This window comes from Bos indicus, chromosome 19 (assembly GCF_029378745.1).
Source record: "Bos indicus isolate NIAB-ARS_2022 breed Sahiwal x Tharparkar chromosome 19, NIAB-ARS_B.indTharparkar_mat_pri_1.0, whole genome shotgun sequence".
Classification (NCBI taxonomy): Eukaryota; Metazoa; Chordata; class Mammalia; order Artiodactyla; family Bovidae; genus Bos; species Bos indicus.
Window position 1 is genome coordinate 28,614,455 of NC_091778.1, and position 21,261 is coordinate 28,635,715.

The following is a 21,261-nucleotide window of genomic DNA, read 5'->3' on the forward strand; positions in this document are numbered from 1 at the left end:
TTCCTAAGGAAATGATGACTTCCTAGGCTGAGACCCCAGTAACAGCACCACAGACACACACCCAAATACCAGTCACCTTCTGGGATCCAGGAACCCACCTCCCTCTCCAGCAGCATCTGCCTTGGAACTTGAGCTTTGTTGCTCTGAGGCTGGTTCCCAGAAATCAGGAGGGAAGGGAAGACATGGGATTTTTCTTGTCCTTTAGTCAGGCCGCTGCTGTCCCAGACAGGAGCAGCAGGGGGTGTGAGTGGGTCACAGAGAGATGGTGGCCTTCTGGGACAAGGGGTAGAGGCAGCAGGGAGAAAGAAAAAGGGGTTGGGGGGGGGGGGGTGCGAGCAGAGGGAGAAAGATGCCTCTATCTCTCCTCGTCTTGGCCCACTAGCTTTGTTCCCAGAAGAATTTGTCTTTACTCCATTAAACAAGAACTGGCTTGTGCTGGTCCCACCTGGAAAGAAGAGACAGATTCAGGAGTATCTCTGCCTTCAAAGAATATATGGAGACCTAGCCCTCAGCCCCCAGACCCCTGGAGATTCCTGGTACCTCATCTCCTCCTTGGGGTACTCTCCTGCCTCAGTCCCCAGCTCCCCTGGAAACTTCATTCCCATCCCCCATCTCCAGATCCCATGGGGATCTCAGTGTCCCAGCTTCCTAGGTTACGAGGATCTGCCTACCAGTAACCCAGGCAACAGGGTGAGTCACTCATTGGACCTGCTGTTCCTCTTCTACAAGGATTAGCCAGGACCTGAGTGACCCCAGTGTAAGAAAGCATCCAGAGAGTCTCTGGGTTGTAAGACACATCCTAGGTCCCTCCTTGAACCCTTACAGTCTGAAGTTTGCAAGGTCTACACTGTCTCCATCCAGTCATAGTGTTTTACAGGAATGTACTCAGCATGGCCAGGGAGTCCAGATTCAACTCTGGTCCCTGGGCAATGTTCAGGGTCAGCCTGGGCCACTGGGATAAGTCCATTCAACTGATATTTATAGAGCACCTATTGTGTACCAGGCACTGTTCTAGACCCTGAGAATGCCTTGATGAAAAGGGCAGTCATGAGGACCTCCCTGGTGGTCCAGTTAAAACTCTGTGCTCCCAAAGCAGAGGGCATGGGTTCAATCCCTAGTCAGAGAACTAGAGCCCACATACCACAGCTGAAGGTCCTGTGCACTGCGAGGAAGATCCCGCATGCCTTGATGAAGACTGAAGATCCTGCATGCTGCAAATAAGACCCCCAAAAAAAGAGAGAGAGGGGATGGTCAGACAACCCATAAACCGAAACAAATAAGCACGGTCATTTCAGGTAGTGATTATCTCAATAAAGAGAGTAAAATCCTGTAGTCAATCAGAGGTGGTAGGGGAGAGGGAAGGTCTTTCTGAGGCAGTGTCACTTCAGCATAGACCTGAATGATGAAACCAGTCCTGTGGGGTGCCTCAGGTATGAGCAAGCCAGTGGGGGCGAGAGGCAAAAGGGCCTGAACACGCCTGGGTCCCCACCAAAGGGGTTGTTCTGAGTGGCAACTTCTTGGCCCCAGGTCCCTGAGGAATCTCCTGAGGGTTGGCTTTTCTCTCCTCCCTCCATCCCATCCTGTCCAGGACACTGCCCCCAACCTCTCTTTCTTCAGCCTGCCCTAGATTCCAAGATTCCTGATTACCATCCAGAGCTGTCTACACTCTTTCATTAAGACTGATTCTGAAAAAAAAAAAAAAAGACTGATTCTGCTTTGACACAGACTCTGCCAGGCTCCCACCAAGGGCACCTACAGTGCCAGTCCAGTGTCCCTGCCTCTCTCACACCCCTAAAAACCTTTCTGGAGCTTGGCAGCATATGGTGTAGCCTCCAGACCTATGCCATCCACTCACTCCACCATGTGTGTTACCTCTTTCCCCTTCTCTCTTTCCTTCTCTCTCTCTTTCTTTCAACTAACATTTATTGGCCCCTGACAGTATGCCAAGGGGCTTCCCTGGTGGCTCAGCAGTAAAGAATCTGCCTACAATGCAAGAGACTTGGGTTCAATTCCTGGGTTTGGAAGATTACCTGGAGAAGGAAATACCTACTCCAGTATTCTTGCCTGGGAAATCCCATGGACAGAGGAGCCTGACTACAGTCCGTGGTGTCACAAGAGAGTTGGACACGACTTAGCGACTACACACAAACACACACACGACAGTATGCCAAACACTGAGTTAGGCAGTCTACAGCGACTCCAAAAATCAATAAGAGTTGGTCCTGGCCTGGAGAGTAGTGGTCTGGGGAGAGAAACAGATACGTAAAATGCTTTCATAGGGATCTCCTAGGAAGTGCGAGGAACTTGAACAAATGACTAGTCCTCTTTACTTTCAGTTTCCCCGTCTGCAAAATGGGCAGGTTACCCTACTCAGGGTTGCTGGGAGGGTTTGATGGAATCACATAGGTTGGATGTGTGGCATATAGAAAGTGTTCCACGTACCAGAGACGTTGCTTTTGTTGATGTCATTACCTTTGTGTGTAATTGTTGAAATGTAAGTCTCAGCCTTCTGGGTACGGAATATAAGGAAGGGTGTGTGATGTGACTGAACTGGGGGCAGGCTGAGATGAAATGAGGGCAGACTGGGGAGGCTCCTTGTGCCATGGCGGGAGAGGCCTTGTATGTCTTCCTGGGGAGTTGGCGCTTGATATGGTTAGCAGAGGAACTTCTGTGTCTCTTTCCTGTTTGTTTGATTGTGATAAAATACACATAACAAAATTTGCCATCTTAAATGTTTTGTTTTGCCTCACCACATAGCTTGTAGAACGTCAGTTCCCTGATCAGAGATCAAACCTGTCTTAACCATTGAACCACCATGGAAGTCTCCCATCCTAACCTTTTTTTTTTTTTTTAAAGATTTATTATTTATTTATTTTGGGTCATGCTGAGTCTTCATTTCTTAGAGAAATGCAAGGGCTTTCTCTACTTCTAGCAAGCAGGAGCTACTCCTTAGTTCCAATGCACAGGCTTCTCATTGTGCTGGCTTCTCTTGTTTCAGAGTTCGGGCTCTATTTGTGTGGGCTTCAGTAGTTTCCATGCAGGGGCTTAGCTGCCCCAGAGCATGTAGGATCTTCCTGGAGTAGGGATCAAACCCATGTCCCCTGTATTAGCAGGCAGACTCTTAACCACTGGGCCACCAGGGAAGCCCCCATCTTAACCATTTCTAAGTGTCCTGTTTAGTGACAAGAGACTTCATGGTGTGTGGAACCATCAGCTCCAGAACTCTTCTTGTAAAACCGAAACTCTGTACCCACTAAATAACTCCCTGCTCCCCTCCCCCTTTCCTTGTTCTTGTCTCTACAAAGACCCATCTTGTTGGAAACCCAAACAGCTGAGTCCCTGGGATTTGGTTGAGAGGAAGGAAATCACTGGGCACAGACCTCAGGACAGGCTCTGGGTATGGGTGAGGGGAGATGGGAGCTCTTAATCCCTTCCTCCTTTCTGGAGGTGCTGGAGGAAGGCCTGAGTTCCAGGGAGAGGTTGGAGGTTGTAATGGCTCTTTGCCCCCACACCCTTCCTCAGCTTGTTGCCCTGTGAGCACTAGTGCTGCATGGAGTCGAGGGTTCTTCCCCCCTGACTCCCAACCCTCCTCATGTTGACCCTCACCTTGAAGAGCAGGTGTGGAAGGGAGCAACATTATCTAAACGTATAGAAGACACTCGTTCTTTCTTTTTCAAGTGACCTTGGGGTTCAGGCAGGGCAGAGACTGAACCAACAGTCTTGAAGCCACCCCTGGGCCTGTGTTTGCCAAGCTGTGTGTGTTGAGGGTAAGATCCATCTCTCTAGATTGAGGTTGGCCCATTACTCTGCTCCTTATCTGATGAATGGGACTTCCCTGTTGATCAGAAGAAAACGAATCTGCCTGCAATGCTGGAGACCCAGGTTTGATCCTTCGGTTAGGAAGATCCCCTCAAGAAGGGAATGGCAACCTACTCCAGTATTCTTGCCTGGAGAATTCCATGGACAGAGGAGCCTGGCGGGCTATGGGGTCGCAAAGAGTCAGACATGACTGAGTGAATAACACTTTCAGAACTGTCTGATGAAGGAAAAGGCAAGTTGCTTCACTAGGGCTTCACATAGAAAGAGCTATTCCATGTTTAAGCCCAGTTCAGCAACCAAGGGGCTTCCCTGGTAGCTCAGTGGTAAAGCATCTTGTTGCAATGCAGCAAACTCGGGTTCAATTGCTAAGTCGGGAAAATACCTTGGAGGAGGAAATGGCAACCCACTCTGGTATTCTTGCCTGGAGAATCCCATGGACAGAGGAGCCTGGTGGGCTACAATCCATGGGGTTGAAAAGAGTCGGATGTGACTAAGCACGCATGAAGGGCGGGGCAGCAACCAGGCTTTATCTTGGGTAGCTCTGTGGGTTGCTTGGATATGGGGGATATATACAAAGTGTAAGACAGGGACTTTCTTGGTGATCCAGCAGCAAAGAATTCATGCTCCCAATGCGGAGGGCCTGGGTTTGGTCCCTGCTCAGGGAACTGGATCCCACATGCTGCAACTAAGAGTTCACAGGCCCCAACTCAGGATCCCAGATGCGGCAACTAAAGATCCTGCATTCTGCAACTCAGATACTGAAATAGAACAAAAACAAGGTCTAAAGCAAAGGCCTGTTTTGAAAGAACTTACAGCCTGGTTGCAAAGATAAAATAGAAGAGTTTTCAGTACAGTTGAAGACAAAAACCTAGGCAACTAGCCATGATTGCTCTCTCTGTCACCTCCATTGCTCACGACAGATCCTGAACTTCTGTCTCCACCTGTAAAGCTGCTGGCTTGGGCCAGGCTGTCCATATTTCCCACCTGGACTGCTACAAAGCCTTGCTCCCTGGTCTCCTTGCTTCTCACACAGTGGCCATGGTGATTTTCATTACATTTAACTGTGTCGATTCCCTGCTTAAAATCCTAGAATTGTTACTGTGATGGTTGGATTAAAATTCAAACTGCTCCCTTTGGCTTACAAGGACCATTACGATTTGGCCTCTGCCTCTCTCTCAGATCTCTTGCTGTCCCAGTCTTGCCTTTTTCCCTCATGGGAGCCCAGCCTTTGCACTCACCCCTTACTCCTCCTAGAATGTTCTTCCCCTACGGTTCCTCATAGCTTCTTTGCGTTACTTTGGATCATTAAAAGTTACCTTTTCAGTAAGACCTTCCCTGAACACTCAGGCACTCTCTGGCACATCACACTTTTACTTTTACACGTCTTACTTTTTTTTCTGCATAATATTAACATTATTTAATTTTAAAATTTAATTTAATTAATGTATTTATTTATTCTTGGCTGTGCTGGGTCTTCGCTGCTGTGCGCGCTTCTCTCTAGTTGTGGTGAGCAGGAGTTACTCTTCGTCGCGATATGCAGGCTTCTCATTATGGTGGCTTCTCTTCTTGTGGAGCACAGGCTCTAGGGCATTCGAGCTTCAGTAGTTGCGGCACATAGGCTCAGTCACTGTGGCTCTCGGGCTCTAGAGCACGGGCTTGATAGTTGTGGTACATGGGCTTAGTAGCTCCTTGGCATGTGGGATCTTCCAAGACCAGGGATCAAACCCATGTCTCCTGCAGTGGCAGGCGGATTCTTTACCCCTGAACCACCAGGGAAGCCCTGTTTAAAATTTTTATTGAAAATACTTATTTTATTCCTGCTCTAAAAGGGTGGACATCTTTTAGGTATTGCCCCACTGCTGATTTTTTTTTTAATGAATTTTTACTGGTGTATAGTTGATTTACCATGTTGCATTAGTTTCTGCTGTACAACAAAGTGAATCAGTTACACTCTTTTTTAGTTTCTTTTCCCATATAGGTCATTACAGAATACTGAGTAGAGTTCCCTGTGTTTTACAGTAGGTCCTTATTAGCTATCTATTCTATATATAGTAGTGTGTGCATGTCAATCCCAATCTCTCAGTTTTTCCCTCGTCCCTCCAACACTTAATTTGTTTGTTTTTACTGTTTATTAGAACGGGAGCCCCAGGAGCATAGGGACAAGAACAACGCCTGGCTCTAAACAAATGCTCATTAGATACGCACTGAATGAATGAATGGGAGTTGGGGCTGGACTGTGAAGAGTGGGCAGTCTTCCAGGACTCGGAAAGAAAATGGACAAAGGTATAACGTCAGGAGTAAGCACAGCCTGTCCCAGGAATGGCCAGCTCAGCTTCAGCAGAGGGCTAGTTGGAGCCTAGAGGCAAAGAAAGTTGGGGACACAGACTGGGTCTAGATTGTGATGCACCCTGAAAGTTAGACTGGGAATCAGAACTGCATCCTGCAAGGTTACAGGAATCCATTTGAAGCCCTTTGAGCTGAGGGGTGGCCTAATTAAAACTGTCTTTTGAGAAAATTAATCCAGAGTCTGCTGCAGAAGGGATTGAAGTAAGACCAGCTGCCTAATTTGTAGGACCCAGTGCAAAATGAAAATGTGGAATCCCTTATTCCAAAAGGGGAAAGGACTTCCCTGGTGGTCCAGTGGCTAAGACACTACACTCACTGTGCAGGGGGCCTGGCTTCCATCCCTTGTCAGGGAATCAGATCCCACATGCCACAAGTATAGGTCCTACATGTCGCCTTCAAGGACCTCCTGATAAGAATCCCAAGTGCCACAACTGAGACCCGGCACAGGCAAATAAATAAATACTTTCGAAAAAAGGCTGGAAAAAACTGGTGTTCCATTTAGTAAACTGGAGAACTCCATAGACAGAGGAGCTTGGCAGTCTATAGTCCATGGGGTTGCAAAGAGTCAGACATGACTGAGCCACTAACACTTTCACTTTTCATAAGGTACTAAAATATAAAATGCTTTCCTTTCTTCCACGATTCTTCTCATGACTTTTCATGGTGTTTTTAATTTATTTAATGTTATTTTAAATAAAGAAAATAGCACTTTTTAACCTTCAGCTTACTGATGACTGAAAGGAAAACAGAATTGTGAGTTGCCCCAATTTTCCCTCTCTGTCATCATTGGCAGCAGAAGTGGTTGGCTAAAGCAGTGAATTAATGTGACTGGGAATGGATATGGTAGGATGCCTCCCATCATCCATGTCTCCTAGAAGACCATTGCCTTCTTTCTGGATTCAGAGCAAGTTCTGTTTCAAACGGAACAGTAGCCTCTCAGCTGTCAGCCCCTACACTTATTCAGGTGTAGACATGACATGCTTATCTTGTACTCACTTTTTTTGAGTCTTGCTGAACTCCCATGCATGGTGGATCCATCAGAGTTCTGTGCCGACTCTTTGTAACCCCATGGACTATACACGGAATTCTCCAGGCCAGAATACTGGAGAATAGGGTTGTCTTTCCCTTCTCCAGGGGATCTTCCTAAACCAGGGATTGAACCCAGGTCTCCTACATTGCAGGCAAATGCTTTACCAGTTGAGCCACAAGGGAAGCCCCCTGTGCTCATAGAAAGTAAAGTGGAAGTAAAGTTGCTCAGTTGTGTCCAACTCTTTGCGACCGCATGGACTGTAGCCTACAACGCTCCTCCGTCCATGGGATTTTCCAGGCAAGAGTACCGGAGTGGGTTGCCATTTCCTTCTCCAGAGGATCTTCCCAACCCAGGGATTGAACCTGGGTCTCCTGTATTGTAGGCAGATGCTTTACCATCTCATGGAGCATCCCAAATGGCATGTCAGGCTTAGCTCCTCTACTCACACATATGGTCTATTGTCCCACTGGACAAAGCACAAGTTCAAAGGTAAAATTATTAAGAAATCCAAGATGGTGGCCACAGAGCACAAGACCAAGCACAAGGCAATTCTGAGCCTGGGCCTTTGAAACAGGAGGGAAGGGGGCAGGACATACACTTTAAAAGAACGACATAGCCCAAGGACAGGACATAACTAATTAGAACAAAGTAAGTCCAAGATGGCTGACTTCCGCTAGACTTTGAGCCTCAGAATGAAAGTCTTAGTCTCTCAGTCGACTCCAGCTCTTTGTGATCCCATGGATGTAGTCCTCCAGGCTCTAATGCCCATGGAATTCACTAGGCAAGAATACTGGAGTGGGTTGCCATTTCCTTCCTCAAGGGATTGTCCCAACCCATAGATCGAACCTGGGTCTCCTGCATTGCAGTAGGATTCTTTACTGTTGAACTACCAGCAAAGAGCCTCAGCATATGCTCACTGTAACACATCTGCAAGGTAAGTGACACACCCACCAGTGCCATGACCTTTCTGAGGATGACAATCAAAGATTAAAAAGTGGGCAGTGGCCCAGTTCCTGGAAATCCCTACCCCTTCCCCTGAAACAGAATAATCCTCCCACTCATTAGCCTATGAAATTGCCCAGCCCACAAAACATCAGTCAGTTCAGTTCAGTTGCTCAGTCATGTCCAACGCTTTGTGACCCCATGGACTGCAGCATGCCAGGCTTCCCTGTCCATCACCAACTCCCGGAGTTTACTCAGACATGTCCATCGAGTCAGTGATGCCATCCAACCATCTCATGCTCTGTTATCCCCTTCTCCTCCTGCCTTCTAACTTTCCCAGCCTCAGGGTCTTTTCAAATGATCAGTTCTTCATATCAGGTGGCCAAAGTATTGGAGTTTCAGCTTCAGCATCAGTCCTTCCAATAAACACTCAGGACTGATTTCCTTTAGGATGGATTGGTTGGATCTCCTTGCAGTCCAAGGGACTCTCAAGAGTCTTCTCCAACATCACAGTTCAAAAGCATCAATTCTTCAGTGCTCAGCTTTCTTTATAGTCCAGCTCTCACATCCATACATGACTACTGGAAAAACCATAGCCTTGACTAGACAGACCTTTTTTGGCAAAGTAATGTCTCTGCTTTTTAATATGCTGTCTAGATTGGTCATAACTTTTCTTTCAAGGAGCAAGCATCTTTTAATTTCATGGCTGCAGTCACCATCTGCAGTGATTTTGGAGCCCAAGAAAATAAAGTCTCTCACTGTTTCCACTGTTTCCCCATATATTTGCCATGAAGTAGAGATCTCTTCAAGAAAATTAGAGATACCAAGGGAATATTTCATGCAAAGGTGGCCACAATAAAGGACAGAAATGATATGGACCTAACAGAAGCAGAAGATATTAAGAAGAGGTGGCAAGAATACACAGAAGAACTATACAAAAAAGATCTTCACGACCAAGATAATCACGATGGTGTGATCACTCACCTAGAGCCAGACATCCTGGAATGTGAAGTCAAGTGGGCCTTAGAAAGCATCACTACGAACAAAGCTAGTGGAGGTAATGGAATTCCAGTTGAGCTATTTCAAATCCTGAAAGTTGATGATGTGAAAGTGCTGCACTCATATGCCAGCAAATTTGGAAAACTCAGCAGTGGCCTCAGGACTGGAAAAGGTCAGTTTTCATTCCAATCCCAAAGAAAGGCAATGCCAAAGAATGCTCAAACTACCGCACAATTGCACTCATCTCACAGGCTAGTAAAGTAATGCTCAAAATTCTCCAAGCCAGGCTTCAGCAATACGTGAACCATGAACTTCCAGATGTTCAAGCTGGTTTTAGAAAAGGCAGAGGAACCAGAGATCAAATTGTGATCATCCACTGGATCATCAAAAAAGTAAGAGAGTTCCAGAAAAACATCTATTTCTGCTTTATCGTCTATGCCAAAGCCTTTGACTGTGTGGATCACAATAAACTGTGGAAAATTCTTCAAGAGATAGGAATACCAGACCACCTGACCTGCCTCTTGAGACCTGTATGCAGGTCAGGAAGCTACAGTTAGAACTGGACATAGAACAATAGACTGGTTCCAAATCAGGAAAGGAGTAAGTGAAGGCAGTATATTGTCACCCTGCTTATTTAACTTATATACAGAGTACATCATGAGAAATGCTGGGCTGGATGAAGCACAAGCTGGAATCAAGATTGCCAGGAGAAATAATCAATAACCTCAGATATGCAGATGACACCACCCTTATGGCAGAAAGTGAAGAACCAAAGAGCCTCTTGATGAAAGTGAAAGAGGAGAGTGAAAAAGTTGGCTTAAAGCTCAACATTCAGAAAATTAAGATCATGGCATCTGGTCTCATCACTTCATGGCAAATAGATGGGGAAACAGTGGAAACAGTGGCAAACTATTTTGGGGGGCTCTAAAATCACTGCAGATGGTGACTGCAGCCATGAAATTAAAAGATGCTTACTCCTTGGAAGGAAAGTTATGACCAATATGCTGCTGCTGCTAAGTCACTTCAGTCATGTCCGACTCTGTGTGACCCCATAGACAGCAGCCCACCAGGCTCCCCCGTCCCTGGGATTCTCCAGGCAAGAACACTGGAGTGGGTTGCCATTTCCTTCTCCAATGCATGAAAGTGAAAGTGAAGTCGCTCAGTCGTGTCTGACTCTTTACGACCCCATGGACTGCAGCCTACCAGGCTCCTCCGTCCATGGGATTTTCCAGGCAAGAGTACTGGAGTGGGGTGCCATTGCCTTCTCCGATGACCAACCTAGATAGCATATTAAAAAGCAGAGACATTACTTTGCCAAAAAGGTCTGTCTAGTCAAGGCTATGGTTTTTCCAGTAGTCATGTATGGATGTGAGAGTTGGACTATAAAGAAAGCTGAGCACTGAAGAATAGATGCTTTTGAACTGTGATGTTGGAGAAGACTCTTGAGAGTCCCTCGGACTGCAAGGAAATCCAACCAGTCCATCCTAAAGGAGTTCAGTCCTGAGTGTTTATTGGAAGGACTGATGCTGAAGCTGAAACTCCAATACTTTGGCCACCTGATATGAACAGCTGACTCACTTGAAAAGACCCTGATGCTGGGAAAGATTGAGGGCAGGAGAAGAAGGGGATGACAGAGCATGAGATGGTTGGATGGCATCACTGACTCGATGGACATGTCTGAGTAAACTCCGGGAGTTGGTGATGGACAGGGAAGCCTGGCGTGTTGCAGTCGGTCCATGGGGTCACAAAGAGTTGGACACAACTGAGCGACTGAACTGAACTGATGGGACCGGATGCTATGATCTTAGTTTTCTGAATGCTGAGTTTTAAACCAGCTTTTTCACTCTCCTCTTTCACTGTCATCAAAAGGCTCTTTAGTTCTTCGCTTTCTGCCATATGCATGTCATATGCATATCTGAGGTTACTGATATTTCTCCCAGCAATCTTGATTCCAGCTTGTGCTTTATCCAGCCTGGCATTTTGCATGATGTACTCTACATATAAGTTAAATGAGCAGAGTGACAATATACAGCCTTGATGTACTTCTTTCCCAATTTGGAACCAGTCTGTTGTTTCACGTCCAGTTCTAACTGTTGCTTCTTGACCTGCATACAGATTTCTCAGGAGGCAAGTCAGATGGTCTGATATTCCCATCTGGTTAAGAATTTTCTAGTTTGTTGTGATCCACACAGTCAAAGGCTTTTGCATAGTCAATAAAGCAGAAGCAGATGTTCTTTTCTGGAACTCTCTTGCTTTTTCAATGATCCAACAGATGTTGGCAATTTGATCTCTGGTTCCTCTGGCCTTCCTCAGTGATCAATGTAAAGAAATGGAGGAAAACAATAAATGGGAAAGACTAGATATCTCTTCAAGAAAATTAGAGATACCAAGGGAACATTTCATGCAAAGATGAGGACAATAAAGGACAGAAATGGTAGGGACCTAACAGAAGCAGAAGATATTAAGAAGAGGTGGCAAGAATACACAGAACAACTATACAAGAAGGATCTTCATGACCCAGATAACCATGATGGTTTGATCACTCACGTAGAGCCAGACATCCTGGAATGCGAAGTCAAGTAGGCCTTGGGAAGCATCACCATGAACAAAGCTAGTGGAGGTGATGGAATTCCACCTGAGCTATTTCAAATCCTAAAAGATGATGCTGTGAAAGTGCTGCACACAATATGCCAGCAAATTTGGAAACTCAGCAGTGGCCACAGGACTGGAAAAGGTCAGTTTTCATTCCAATCCCAAAGAAAGGCAATGCCATAAAACGTAGCCACCCCATATTTTGGGGCTCTCACCTCTGAGATGGCCCACACTCTGTGGAGTGTATTTCTTTTTTAATAAATCCGTTTATCTATCACTTTATTTCTCACTAAATTCTTTCTGCACTGAGACACAAAGATCTTGATCCTCACTAAGCCCAGACACCAGGTGAGTCATTCTAATTAAGACAGTGCAAGTTACACGGCTTCACCTTGTTCGAACAGATCCTGAGTCCATGAAGCCTGCCCTGACCTGCAGGGGGAAAGTTTGAAGGGGAGGATGCTAGAACAGGAATTGTTGGGGAATAGAGCCAAGAGTGTAAGGTAAGAGTTGAAAAAAGAAGAAAAATCTCTCCAAGCAAAAGTGACAAGATTTTAAGAGACATGAAAAGACAATGAATCTTAACAGGAGGTCTTTAGAGGCCCTTGCACCTCCCTATCAGACTGTGGAAGCCCCGTTGAGAACCTCAGCTTTACCTCTCTAGGGCTGGGTTGCACAAGGTCTCTAGCAGGTACTCAATAAATGTTTGTTGACAAATGGGCAAATGAAGAGGGGAGTGCAGAAAGCGGTGGGGCAGGGGGTGGGTGGTGGGAGGAGACAAAACACCAAAGCATATGCGGCTCCAGGGCTGGGGTCTCAAGGCAGGGCTGGGGGCTGGGAAAGTGGTGTTGGAAGGGCTTCAGAGGGGTGTGGGAAGGCAGGGAAGCCCCCAGCCTTGGTGAGAACCAGGTGTTGGGAGAAGAGGCTGTGGGACCGGAGAAGGTGTTGGGGACATTGGCAGCATCTCCCTTGAGGGGAATTTCCGTCCTGTGGTGGCCTCTATGGGTCTCCTGGTGGCATGTTCTAACCTCCAGCCCTGCTAGTGTAGTATCCTGGCTAGTCTCTTCGATCTATTTTTCTTGATCTCTGGCTCCTTCTCTGTTGGTCTCACATTCTGCCCTGTCTCCAGGATCTTAGTTTCTTTCTAACTCTGCCTGGGGCCCCTATCTCAGCATATATCTGCTTTTCTCTCTGTCTGCTGTGTCTCTCTGGGGTTATCTTTCCATTTTGCCCCGACACCCTTTCTATACTCTCCACCCACCCAGATCCCGTCCAGTACCTGCGGTGGGAGTAGGGGAGAGTCTTGGTCCTGAGGAGGCATCAGGGGGCGGGCCCAAGCCCTCTCCAAATTTGCATATGCATGAGGTCGCCCAGGCCAGAGAGAGGAGGTGGGGCTTCTGGGGGCGGGGAAGGGGGCGGGCACCCTCGGAGCCACGGAGTATAAAGACCGCGCGCTGTCGCTAGCCCCGCACTGCTGAAGAGCGGAGCCTCCGCCCGGGGGACCCCTATCCCTGCCTGTCCCCACAACTGCGCGTCCCCACCCCACCTCCGTGGCCGAGCCACCTTTGGTGTGGCGGTCTCCACTCGTCAGAAGAGCCTTGAACAGTCACCCGACTCCTCTCCACAGCCTCTTTGCATCTCGGATTTCGGGGCGGCCCCCTCCCCCACCTCTCCCTGCCTCTTGGCACCCCGATTTTTCCGTGCTCCGCTCGGGTTTTGCAGCCGTCTATTTTTGCATCCCTTTTCGTTTTGCTTCTGAGAGGTCTAGGGGGTGAAGCTGCGTTCGCACTCCTTCGCCTTTTTATCCTCCCCTGCTCGGACAACCCCCCTTTTCATTGCAGTGGGGGTGCCTAGGATCTGTTCATCTTACGCCGCGCCGCCAGCACCCCGCAGCGTGTGGCCTTGCGCCCCGGAATTGACAGCGGCTGCATATCTGAGGGGGGGGGGTCTCCCTTGGCCCCGCTGCCTTTGCTCCCCGCGCGTTCCGGTGCGTGAGGGGGGCTTCAGCGCGCCGCACCCCGGCTTCTCCATAGTCCCCCGCCCCGCGCGGGACTTGCCCCCCGCCGTCAAGATGGTCATTCAGAAAGAGAAGAAGAGCTGCGGGCAGGTGGTTGAGGAGTGGAAGGAGTTCGTGTGGAACCCGAGGACGCACCAGTTCATGGGCCGCACAGGGACCAGCTGGGGTATGCGGGGCCGGCCGTGCGAGGGGCGGGAGGCGGGGGGATCCGCCTGGCGACGCCCGGGGAGGACGAGGTCCCGCCGGCGCAGCCCCAGCTCTGTTCCCGGGTTCCCGGCGTCCGGCCCCCCTGCCGGGCTCCGGGCTGGGAGGGGGCCGAGTCGCCGGTCTAATCTCCCTGGCTGGCCGCTGCGGAGGCGGAGAAAGTAGGTCACTGCCGCCTTCCCGCCCCCCGCAGAGCCCCCTCGCGCGGGGGGTCGCGGGCTCTGCGCGCGTGTGCTCGCCGCGGCGCTTGCGCTCCCTGTCGGGGGCCGGTCATCTCCACACGGTCGCCCCCCTTCTCCAGAAGAGCGCCCCTTCCCTCCCTCTGATTCTCACTAGCTGGCCAGGCCCGTCTATTTTTAGCTCGTGCCCACCCCTTGGACCCTGGGAACATTCATGAGGGGGCGGGTCTTGGAGAGGTGGGGTGTGTGTTGGAGAGGGTTCTTCACAGCGGAAGTTGTCTGGATCCCACTGCCTCGTGTTTTGGAGCCTTCTGTGACTGCTTCGTGGGTGGGGGGCTGTGGGGCCAGGGTGCCACTGGGAGGTGTTCGGGGCTGGGTGTTGGGCTCAGATGTCACAAGCGGAGGGAGTGGTCACTGGTGGTGAGATGTGTACATCATCTGGGCCCTGTGTCTCAGGCCTTGGATGGCCAGGCACCTTCCCCACCCATACCTTGGAGGTGGTGTGTGGGACCACATATTCAGGAGATGTGGAGGGACTTGTGTCTGGTTGAGGGTCCGGTGCTGGGCATAGATGCCAGTGAAGGGTGATTTCTTCCAAAAGGGATTTTCAAGCTGGGAAGTTGAAGCACAGGAGACATTGTGTGGCACAATTTACAGTTCATCCACGCTGACTGAATGCTGTTCCCATTAGCCCACCCCACCAAGGGGCCCTTGAAGTGGGTCTGATGCAGTCCTTATGCAGGAAATGGGAAGTCCAGTCCGTGGGACTGGAAGGGTCCTTGAGTCCTTGGGAAAATCTGGGGAGGCTTGGGGAAGTGTCTTCTGAGATGGAAGGACTCGAGATCTGGGGGAATGGAAACAGCAGGTACTCACACTAGGCTGAGGAGTGACAGTGACTTGTCACATCCACCAAGAGTCCACCAGGCTCTCTGCCTGGAAGGCTGTGGAAAGTCTTCCTTTACACCTGCCTTTGCCCTGAGTGCTGAGTGTGAGCTGGGGGTGGGGTGACTGTTGAAGGCCCTGGACAGCTGTCTCTGAGAGACTTTGTAGCTTTGGCCGGAGACCCACTCAAGGTTCAGCTCTTGTAGGGCTCAGAGAGAGAGAAGATTTTGCTGTTTGAGTGTGAGGGTCCACACCCTGAGAGATGGTTTGAGAGTTTGGTGGTGAATTGGGGCCAGTGCCAGCTTGAAAAGTCATCGTGCTGGACAACTTCAAACATGAGTACCCATATAGCAGTAACAGATGGTATGCCTTTTCAGGGCCATGAAGGTTGACAAGTTGAGAATATAATTTGTGGCAAAATGACTGTGGCCTATTCAAGGGGTTGTCCAAGCAACAAGAGTTTAGGTTTCTTGTGTCCTCCACAAAATTGGGCTTCACTGTGCTGTAGGACCAGAAGGGGCTGGGAGCCATGGCTGGAAGCCAGACACACTGCCTTTTTCCAGCTTGTCTCCTTTTGCTCCCAGGGGAAGGCTCCCTGGGGCTCTGGGATCCTTTCCTGAGCAGAACCTCTGAGTGGGGGAGGGGCACATGGACAGGTCGTGGATGGAGACCTGGAACCTGTTGACCCTATTTTCTCCTCTTTAGCCTTTATCCTCCTCTTCTACCTCGTCTTCTATGGCTTCCTCACCGCCATGTTCACCCTCACCATGTGGGTGATGCTGCAGACGGTCTCCGACCACACCCCCAAGTACCAGGACCGATTGGCTACACCAGGTGAGTGATGAGACTCCCCCACCAGCCAGGCTCACTACTCTGATGCCCCTAAGCCTCCCAAAGGAACTCGCAGGTTGAGAACTGTCAGCTCTTAGAGGTTTGGTTCTGATGAGCCAGTCACCACGTGCTGGGCAGTTCTTCTTAAAGGCCGCCTTCACATTCCCCACAGCTGAGAGCTATGTGATCTAGAGAGGTGGCAGAGGGTCACAGGAGATCTCCCTCCCTGGAAGGCGATCTCAGATCTTCCCGTCATCCCTCACCCTGGTGTTCCCCATGTCCATCTTCTTCCCTCTTTGTATGGTCCTTTGTCCTACATATACCCCCTCATTCTTGCCTCTGCTGACTAGGCTTGATGATTCGCCCTAAGACTGAGAACCTCGATGTCATTGTCAATGTCAGTGACACTGAAAGCTGGGACCAGCATGTTCAGAAACTCAATAAGTTCTTGGAGCGTGAGTACGGGCTCGATGGCTATGCAGGACTTCGGGCAGGGGGTTGGGTACCCTGGGAGCAGAACATGAGGTCGGTGACTCTCTCTCGCCCACCTCCTTAGCTTACAATGACTCCATCCAAGCCCAGAAGAATGATGTCTGCCGCCCTGGTCGCTATTACGAACAACCAGATAACGGAGTTCTAAACTACCCAAAACGTGCTTGCCAGTTCAACCGGACCCAGCTGGGTGACTGCTCTGGCATTGGGGACCCCACCCACTATGGTTACAGCACTGGACAGCCCTGTGTCTTCATCAAGATGAACCGGGTACTCATATCCTTAGTCCCCAGGGAGAATGGAGGAGGGAGCTACCATCTGCTGGCAGTTGCTTTCTTTTACTGGGGCTCTTGGGCTTCGGGAGACTTTTAGATGTTTGAGTGGCTGAGAGAACAAGAGAGATGTGACTGCTGGAGGCTGAGATCATGGCTGGGGGGCTGGATATTTCTGTTTTTGACAACTTCTTTTCCTAACCCTCACCACTGTCTCTCCTCACTCCAGGTCATCAACTTCTATGCAGGAGCAAACCAGAGCATGAATGTTACCTGCGTGGGGAAGGTGAGTTTGTCGGGCCTTGTCCATCTGTTTGCCCCATCTGTTTGTCTTTATGGTTTCCATGTCATTCACTCATCTCTCCCTATCTTCTTTACTCCCAGAGGCCCCATAACTCTAGGGACAAGGGGGTAAGCATGGGCTTCAATATGGCTCAAACTCCAAGGCACTGCCACCCCTCATGCTTCTGTCTAGGATGCAGAAGTCTGCTCTTTTATATGGATAGACACCCTCTCCCTGACTCCACCCGAGCCCCTGCCTCTGGCTTCTCTCCATGATCCTCCCATCTTCTCTATTCCCTGACCATGTCTTCTGCGCTCAGTCTCATGTCTCTTCTGCCCTCAGTTCTTTTTAGGTATCTGGTAGCTGCTGGTCTGTGAGCACCACCTGCCACCACTAAGTTGTCCTTGGAGCCCTGCTTCCCCCACCTCTGTCCCTCTAGAAGCTTCCTGCTCCTCTTGCTTCATCCCCCTCCTTGCTTCCTACTGAGCTCTTACTCATTGATCTGTTCTCTCTTGGCTCCGCTCCAGAAACCGATTCCTGAGGATGGGGTAAGAATTTGGGGTGGGAGGGCAGTAGAAGGCTTCGGGCTCCTTAGCACCCTGGAGGACTTCCCAGTCTGATGGTGGAGACAGGATACCCCCTCCTGTGCAAGCGCAAATATACCAGACTCCACAGCTCAAGGGATACAGATTTGAGAGAGCACAATCGGGATGAAGGAGGAACAAAGGGAAGTCAGCTGAGTTCCCGCCATCCCTAACATGCTCTCCTCCACTCTCCTGCGTCCCCCACAGCGAGATGAAGATGCCGAGAATCTCGGCAACTTCGTTATGTTCCCTGCAAACGGCAATATCGACCTCATGTACTTTCCCTACTATGGCAAGAAGTTTCACGTAAGTCCTGCGGGAGGCCGGGTGCTGGCTCCTCCAGGGGAGCAGGGTGCGGGGTTGGAGGCCCAGCTGCCTCAGGCCTGGAGCCTCGCTCTCCTCCTCTGGCCCAGGTGAACTACACACAGCCCCTGGTGGCCGTCAAGTTCCTGAATGTGACCCCCAACGTGGAGGTGAACGTGGAGTGCCGCATCAATGCTGCCAACATTGCCACTGACGATGAGCGCGACAAGTTCGCGGGGCGTGTGGCCTTCAAACTCCGCATCAACAAAACCTGAGGCCCCCTTCCTCCCGCCCCCAACTCTTTCCTACGGATGCTTCTGGAATACCCCTGACCCCGCCTGATCCCTCCCTCACCCACCCCAAAGGTATTTTTTATAACAGAGCTATGGCTTGTCTGAGCCTCGCGCCCTTTTCCTTTCCTTCTGAACCCGGCCTGACATCTGTCGTGATTCTCTGGTTGCACACACTTTCCACCATCTTCTTCCTGCCTGAGCTCTGTCAGAGACAGGGAGATGGAACCCCCAAGATGGTCATAGAGTTCGGAGTCTTTCTAGTCCTGGTGTAGCTGTGAGTGAGGTGTCCTCACAGTTCCCCACCCATCCTGCCCTCCTGTTCCAGCCCTCCAGAACTATAGAAAATGCCCACCCGCCCACCTTGGTCTTCCCTCATAGCTCAGTTGATAAAGAATCCGTCTGCAATGCAGGAGACCCAGGTTTGATTCCTAGGTTGGGAAGATCCCCTGGAGAAAAGAAAAGCTACCCACTCCAGTATTCTGGCCTGGAGAATTCCTTGGACTGTATAGTCCATGGGGGTCACAAAGAGTCGGACACGACTGAGTGACTTTCACTTTCTTTTCTTTTCACCCACCCACACACAGACGGCAATCTCTTCATGCTTATCTCCAGACAGAATGTGGCACTCCATTCTGTTTTTTAAAATAACTGAAGTATAATTAACTTACAACACTGCTGTTAGTTCCAGGTGCACCGCTTAATGATTTAATATCTCTGTAGGCTACAGAGTGGTCACCAGTGTGACCCTCTATCCTCCCATGCCAGCTCAGCCGCTGTCCCCTCCCCTGTCTCCCACACCTTCTGCCTTGTCTACCACAGTCGCTGTCTCAGTGGCTTTTGACTTGTGTGACTCCTTGGTCAGTCTTTCCCCACTTCTCTATCCCCATTCCCTCCACTGAAAGCGGGACCACTTGTAACTGAAGACATGATGGCTCTGTGGCCTTTTCCTTCTTTCCTGGCACAGCTGGTTTCTCACTCCACGTTGAATACGTGAGCTGGGAATGAAGGTCTGAAAGAAAAATCCCTGTTGATTCTTGAAAATTCTCTTCCTGGTCTCCTATCACGCCTCAGAGGGGCGGGGTTGACCTAGGCTGAATATGCACTTTGTTTTTGCCGATGGCTCCCTCCCCTCTGTTCCCTTTCCCAGAATATCCTGCAAGTTCTACTTCCCAGGCGCCCTGGGGGAGGGGCAGCCACTTTGGCTGGGTCCCCAGTGGCCACCTTGGAAACGTCAGCTGGTTATGGGACTATTCCATCTCCTTCCCCTCCGCCCAGATCTGCTCCCCCACCCCCATCCTCTCTGTGGCTTCTCTTAGCAAGTTATCAACTAATCACAAACTAACTCCTCCCCTTTCTTCCGCATGCCAGCCTGAAAATTGCAGATACCTCCTCCTTTTAAGACTCTGAATTTCTTGGCTCCATCTCCTTCAGACCCCTTTGCCTTCTTAAACAACCCCATAGTGCCCATAGAATGTTAAATGAGGGACCTTCTGTGTTCTTGAGTTATAGAGGCATTTTAACTCTTTCTTCTCCCACGCCCTTCACTTCCCCACCTGTAATTTCCCTGTTCTTTTTTGATGCTGCAGCTTCCACACCCCACCCATGGGTGGACCCTTCCCTGTTTTTCTCTGACTGGATCTGAGGCTCTTCCCTTTGGATCCCATTGTTTTCCTGCACTCCCCTCACCCAAGTGGTCTCTCTCTGCAGTTATTTAATGCCTGTGTCTGATCTACTGTAAAAAGAGGATAAAGTACAATAAAATGAGAGCAATTATATATATATATATAAAAATATATATATATCATACATGGAGCCCTGCGTGCAGGTTGTTCCTTTCTGAGCTTTTGGAGGAGACCTGGGAAGGGGGTGAGGGGTGGATTTGGGTGATCTGAGGGATACCCAGCCCTTGGGAGGACCACTTCCCTGCTTTGATCTCTTGTGTCCAGTGTCCAAGAATCTACCTCCTAGATTGCTCCATCACCCATACTGTCTTGAGATCAATCACTCAATACAAGACAGGCAAGAAGCCTATGTCTTTTTCTACAGCTATACTTATAAAGTGCCTACTATGTGCATTCTAGGCAACGTGAAGATACACTTATGAAAGAGGCAGAGTTCCTGCCCCCAAGGAGCTCCCCAGTATAACAGGAGAGGGGAGGAGCACTCGAGAAACTCTCAAACCAGGTAGACCTAAACGTATTTCCAGGAAGGAGAGAAAGCTGGTGAGGACAAAATTCAGAGTGGTCAACCACTCTCTGGGGGGTCGGTGGGGGGGTTCATAAGGAAGGTTTCTTAGAGGCTTAAAGGATGGGGTGGCTTTGGGGGAGAGGCTAGCATCAGCAAATGCCCAGAGACAGATGAGGACAATTGACTGGAAGAAACAGATCTCAAAATAGAATGAACCATAGGATCCCAATTTTGTGTATAAAAAAAGCACACAAGCATAGAAAAAGGATGGATGAGTCTGTACAACAATATTTTATTGTGGTATTTTGGGATGGGTTTATAGCTAATTTTTATTTTCTTGGGGTTTGTTTTTGTTTGCAATGAGTTGGCCTGGATGTTTGCCTTGAAAAAATAGCTTTATTACTTGTGTATACACATATATATAGTTTTATCTTGAGTGCAATGTACACACACATGGATTGCTGGGTTTTAGTCATATAATGCACATTATACATAAAATGTGTGTGTGCGTGTTAGTCACTCAATTGTGTTAAACTCTTTGTGATCCCATGGACTATAGCCCGCCAGACTCCTCTGGAGTGGGTACTGGAGTGGGTAGCCATCCCCTTTTCCAGGGGATCTTCCTGACCCAGGGATCGAACCCGGGTCTACCTGCATTGCAGGCAGATGCTTTACCATCTGAGCCACCACAGAAGCCCATACATATTATATTAGATATTATAGACAATTTTGTGCATTACACTTGTTCATTCAATTTCACCTGGCCTGGTAGAGCTCTAATTCATTTTTTTAAATGGTTGCATAATATTTTTTTCTATTGGGTTGTTCTTGTTAATTTCTTAAAGCTTCTTGACAGTTGTAGATATAAACTGTTTTCTGCATTGTAGATTTCCCCCAATCAATTGTTTGTCTCTTGAGTTTGTGGTGGCTTCTTTACTGTTAAAAAGTGGTTTCTTTTTTTTTTTTTGGCCACACTGCGTGACTTGTGGGATCTTAGTTCCCAGAC

The 21,261-nt window shown here is 49.1% G+C and overlaps 1 protein-coding gene across 1 annotated transcript; it reads left to right on the plus strand.

Moving 5' to 3' along the window:
- The first annotated feature begins 13,184 nt into the window (after positions 1–13,184).
- Positions 13,185–19,880, plus strand: ATP1B2 (ATPase Na+/K+ transporting subunit beta 2). Its single transcript, XM_019982439.2, has 7 exons — positions 13,185–13,911; positions 15,716–15,844; positions 16,192–16,296; positions 16,398–16,603; positions 16,835–16,891; positions 17,680–17,778; positions 17,886–19,880. Exons 1-7 carry the CDS (start codon positions 13,800–13,802, stop codon positions 18,048–18,050), a joined length of 873 nt encoding a protein of 290 aa, XP_019837998.1. The 5' UTR covers positions 13,185–13,799; the 3' UTR covers positions 18,051–19,880.
- The last annotated feature ends 1,381 nt before the right edge of the window (positions 19,881–21,261 follow it).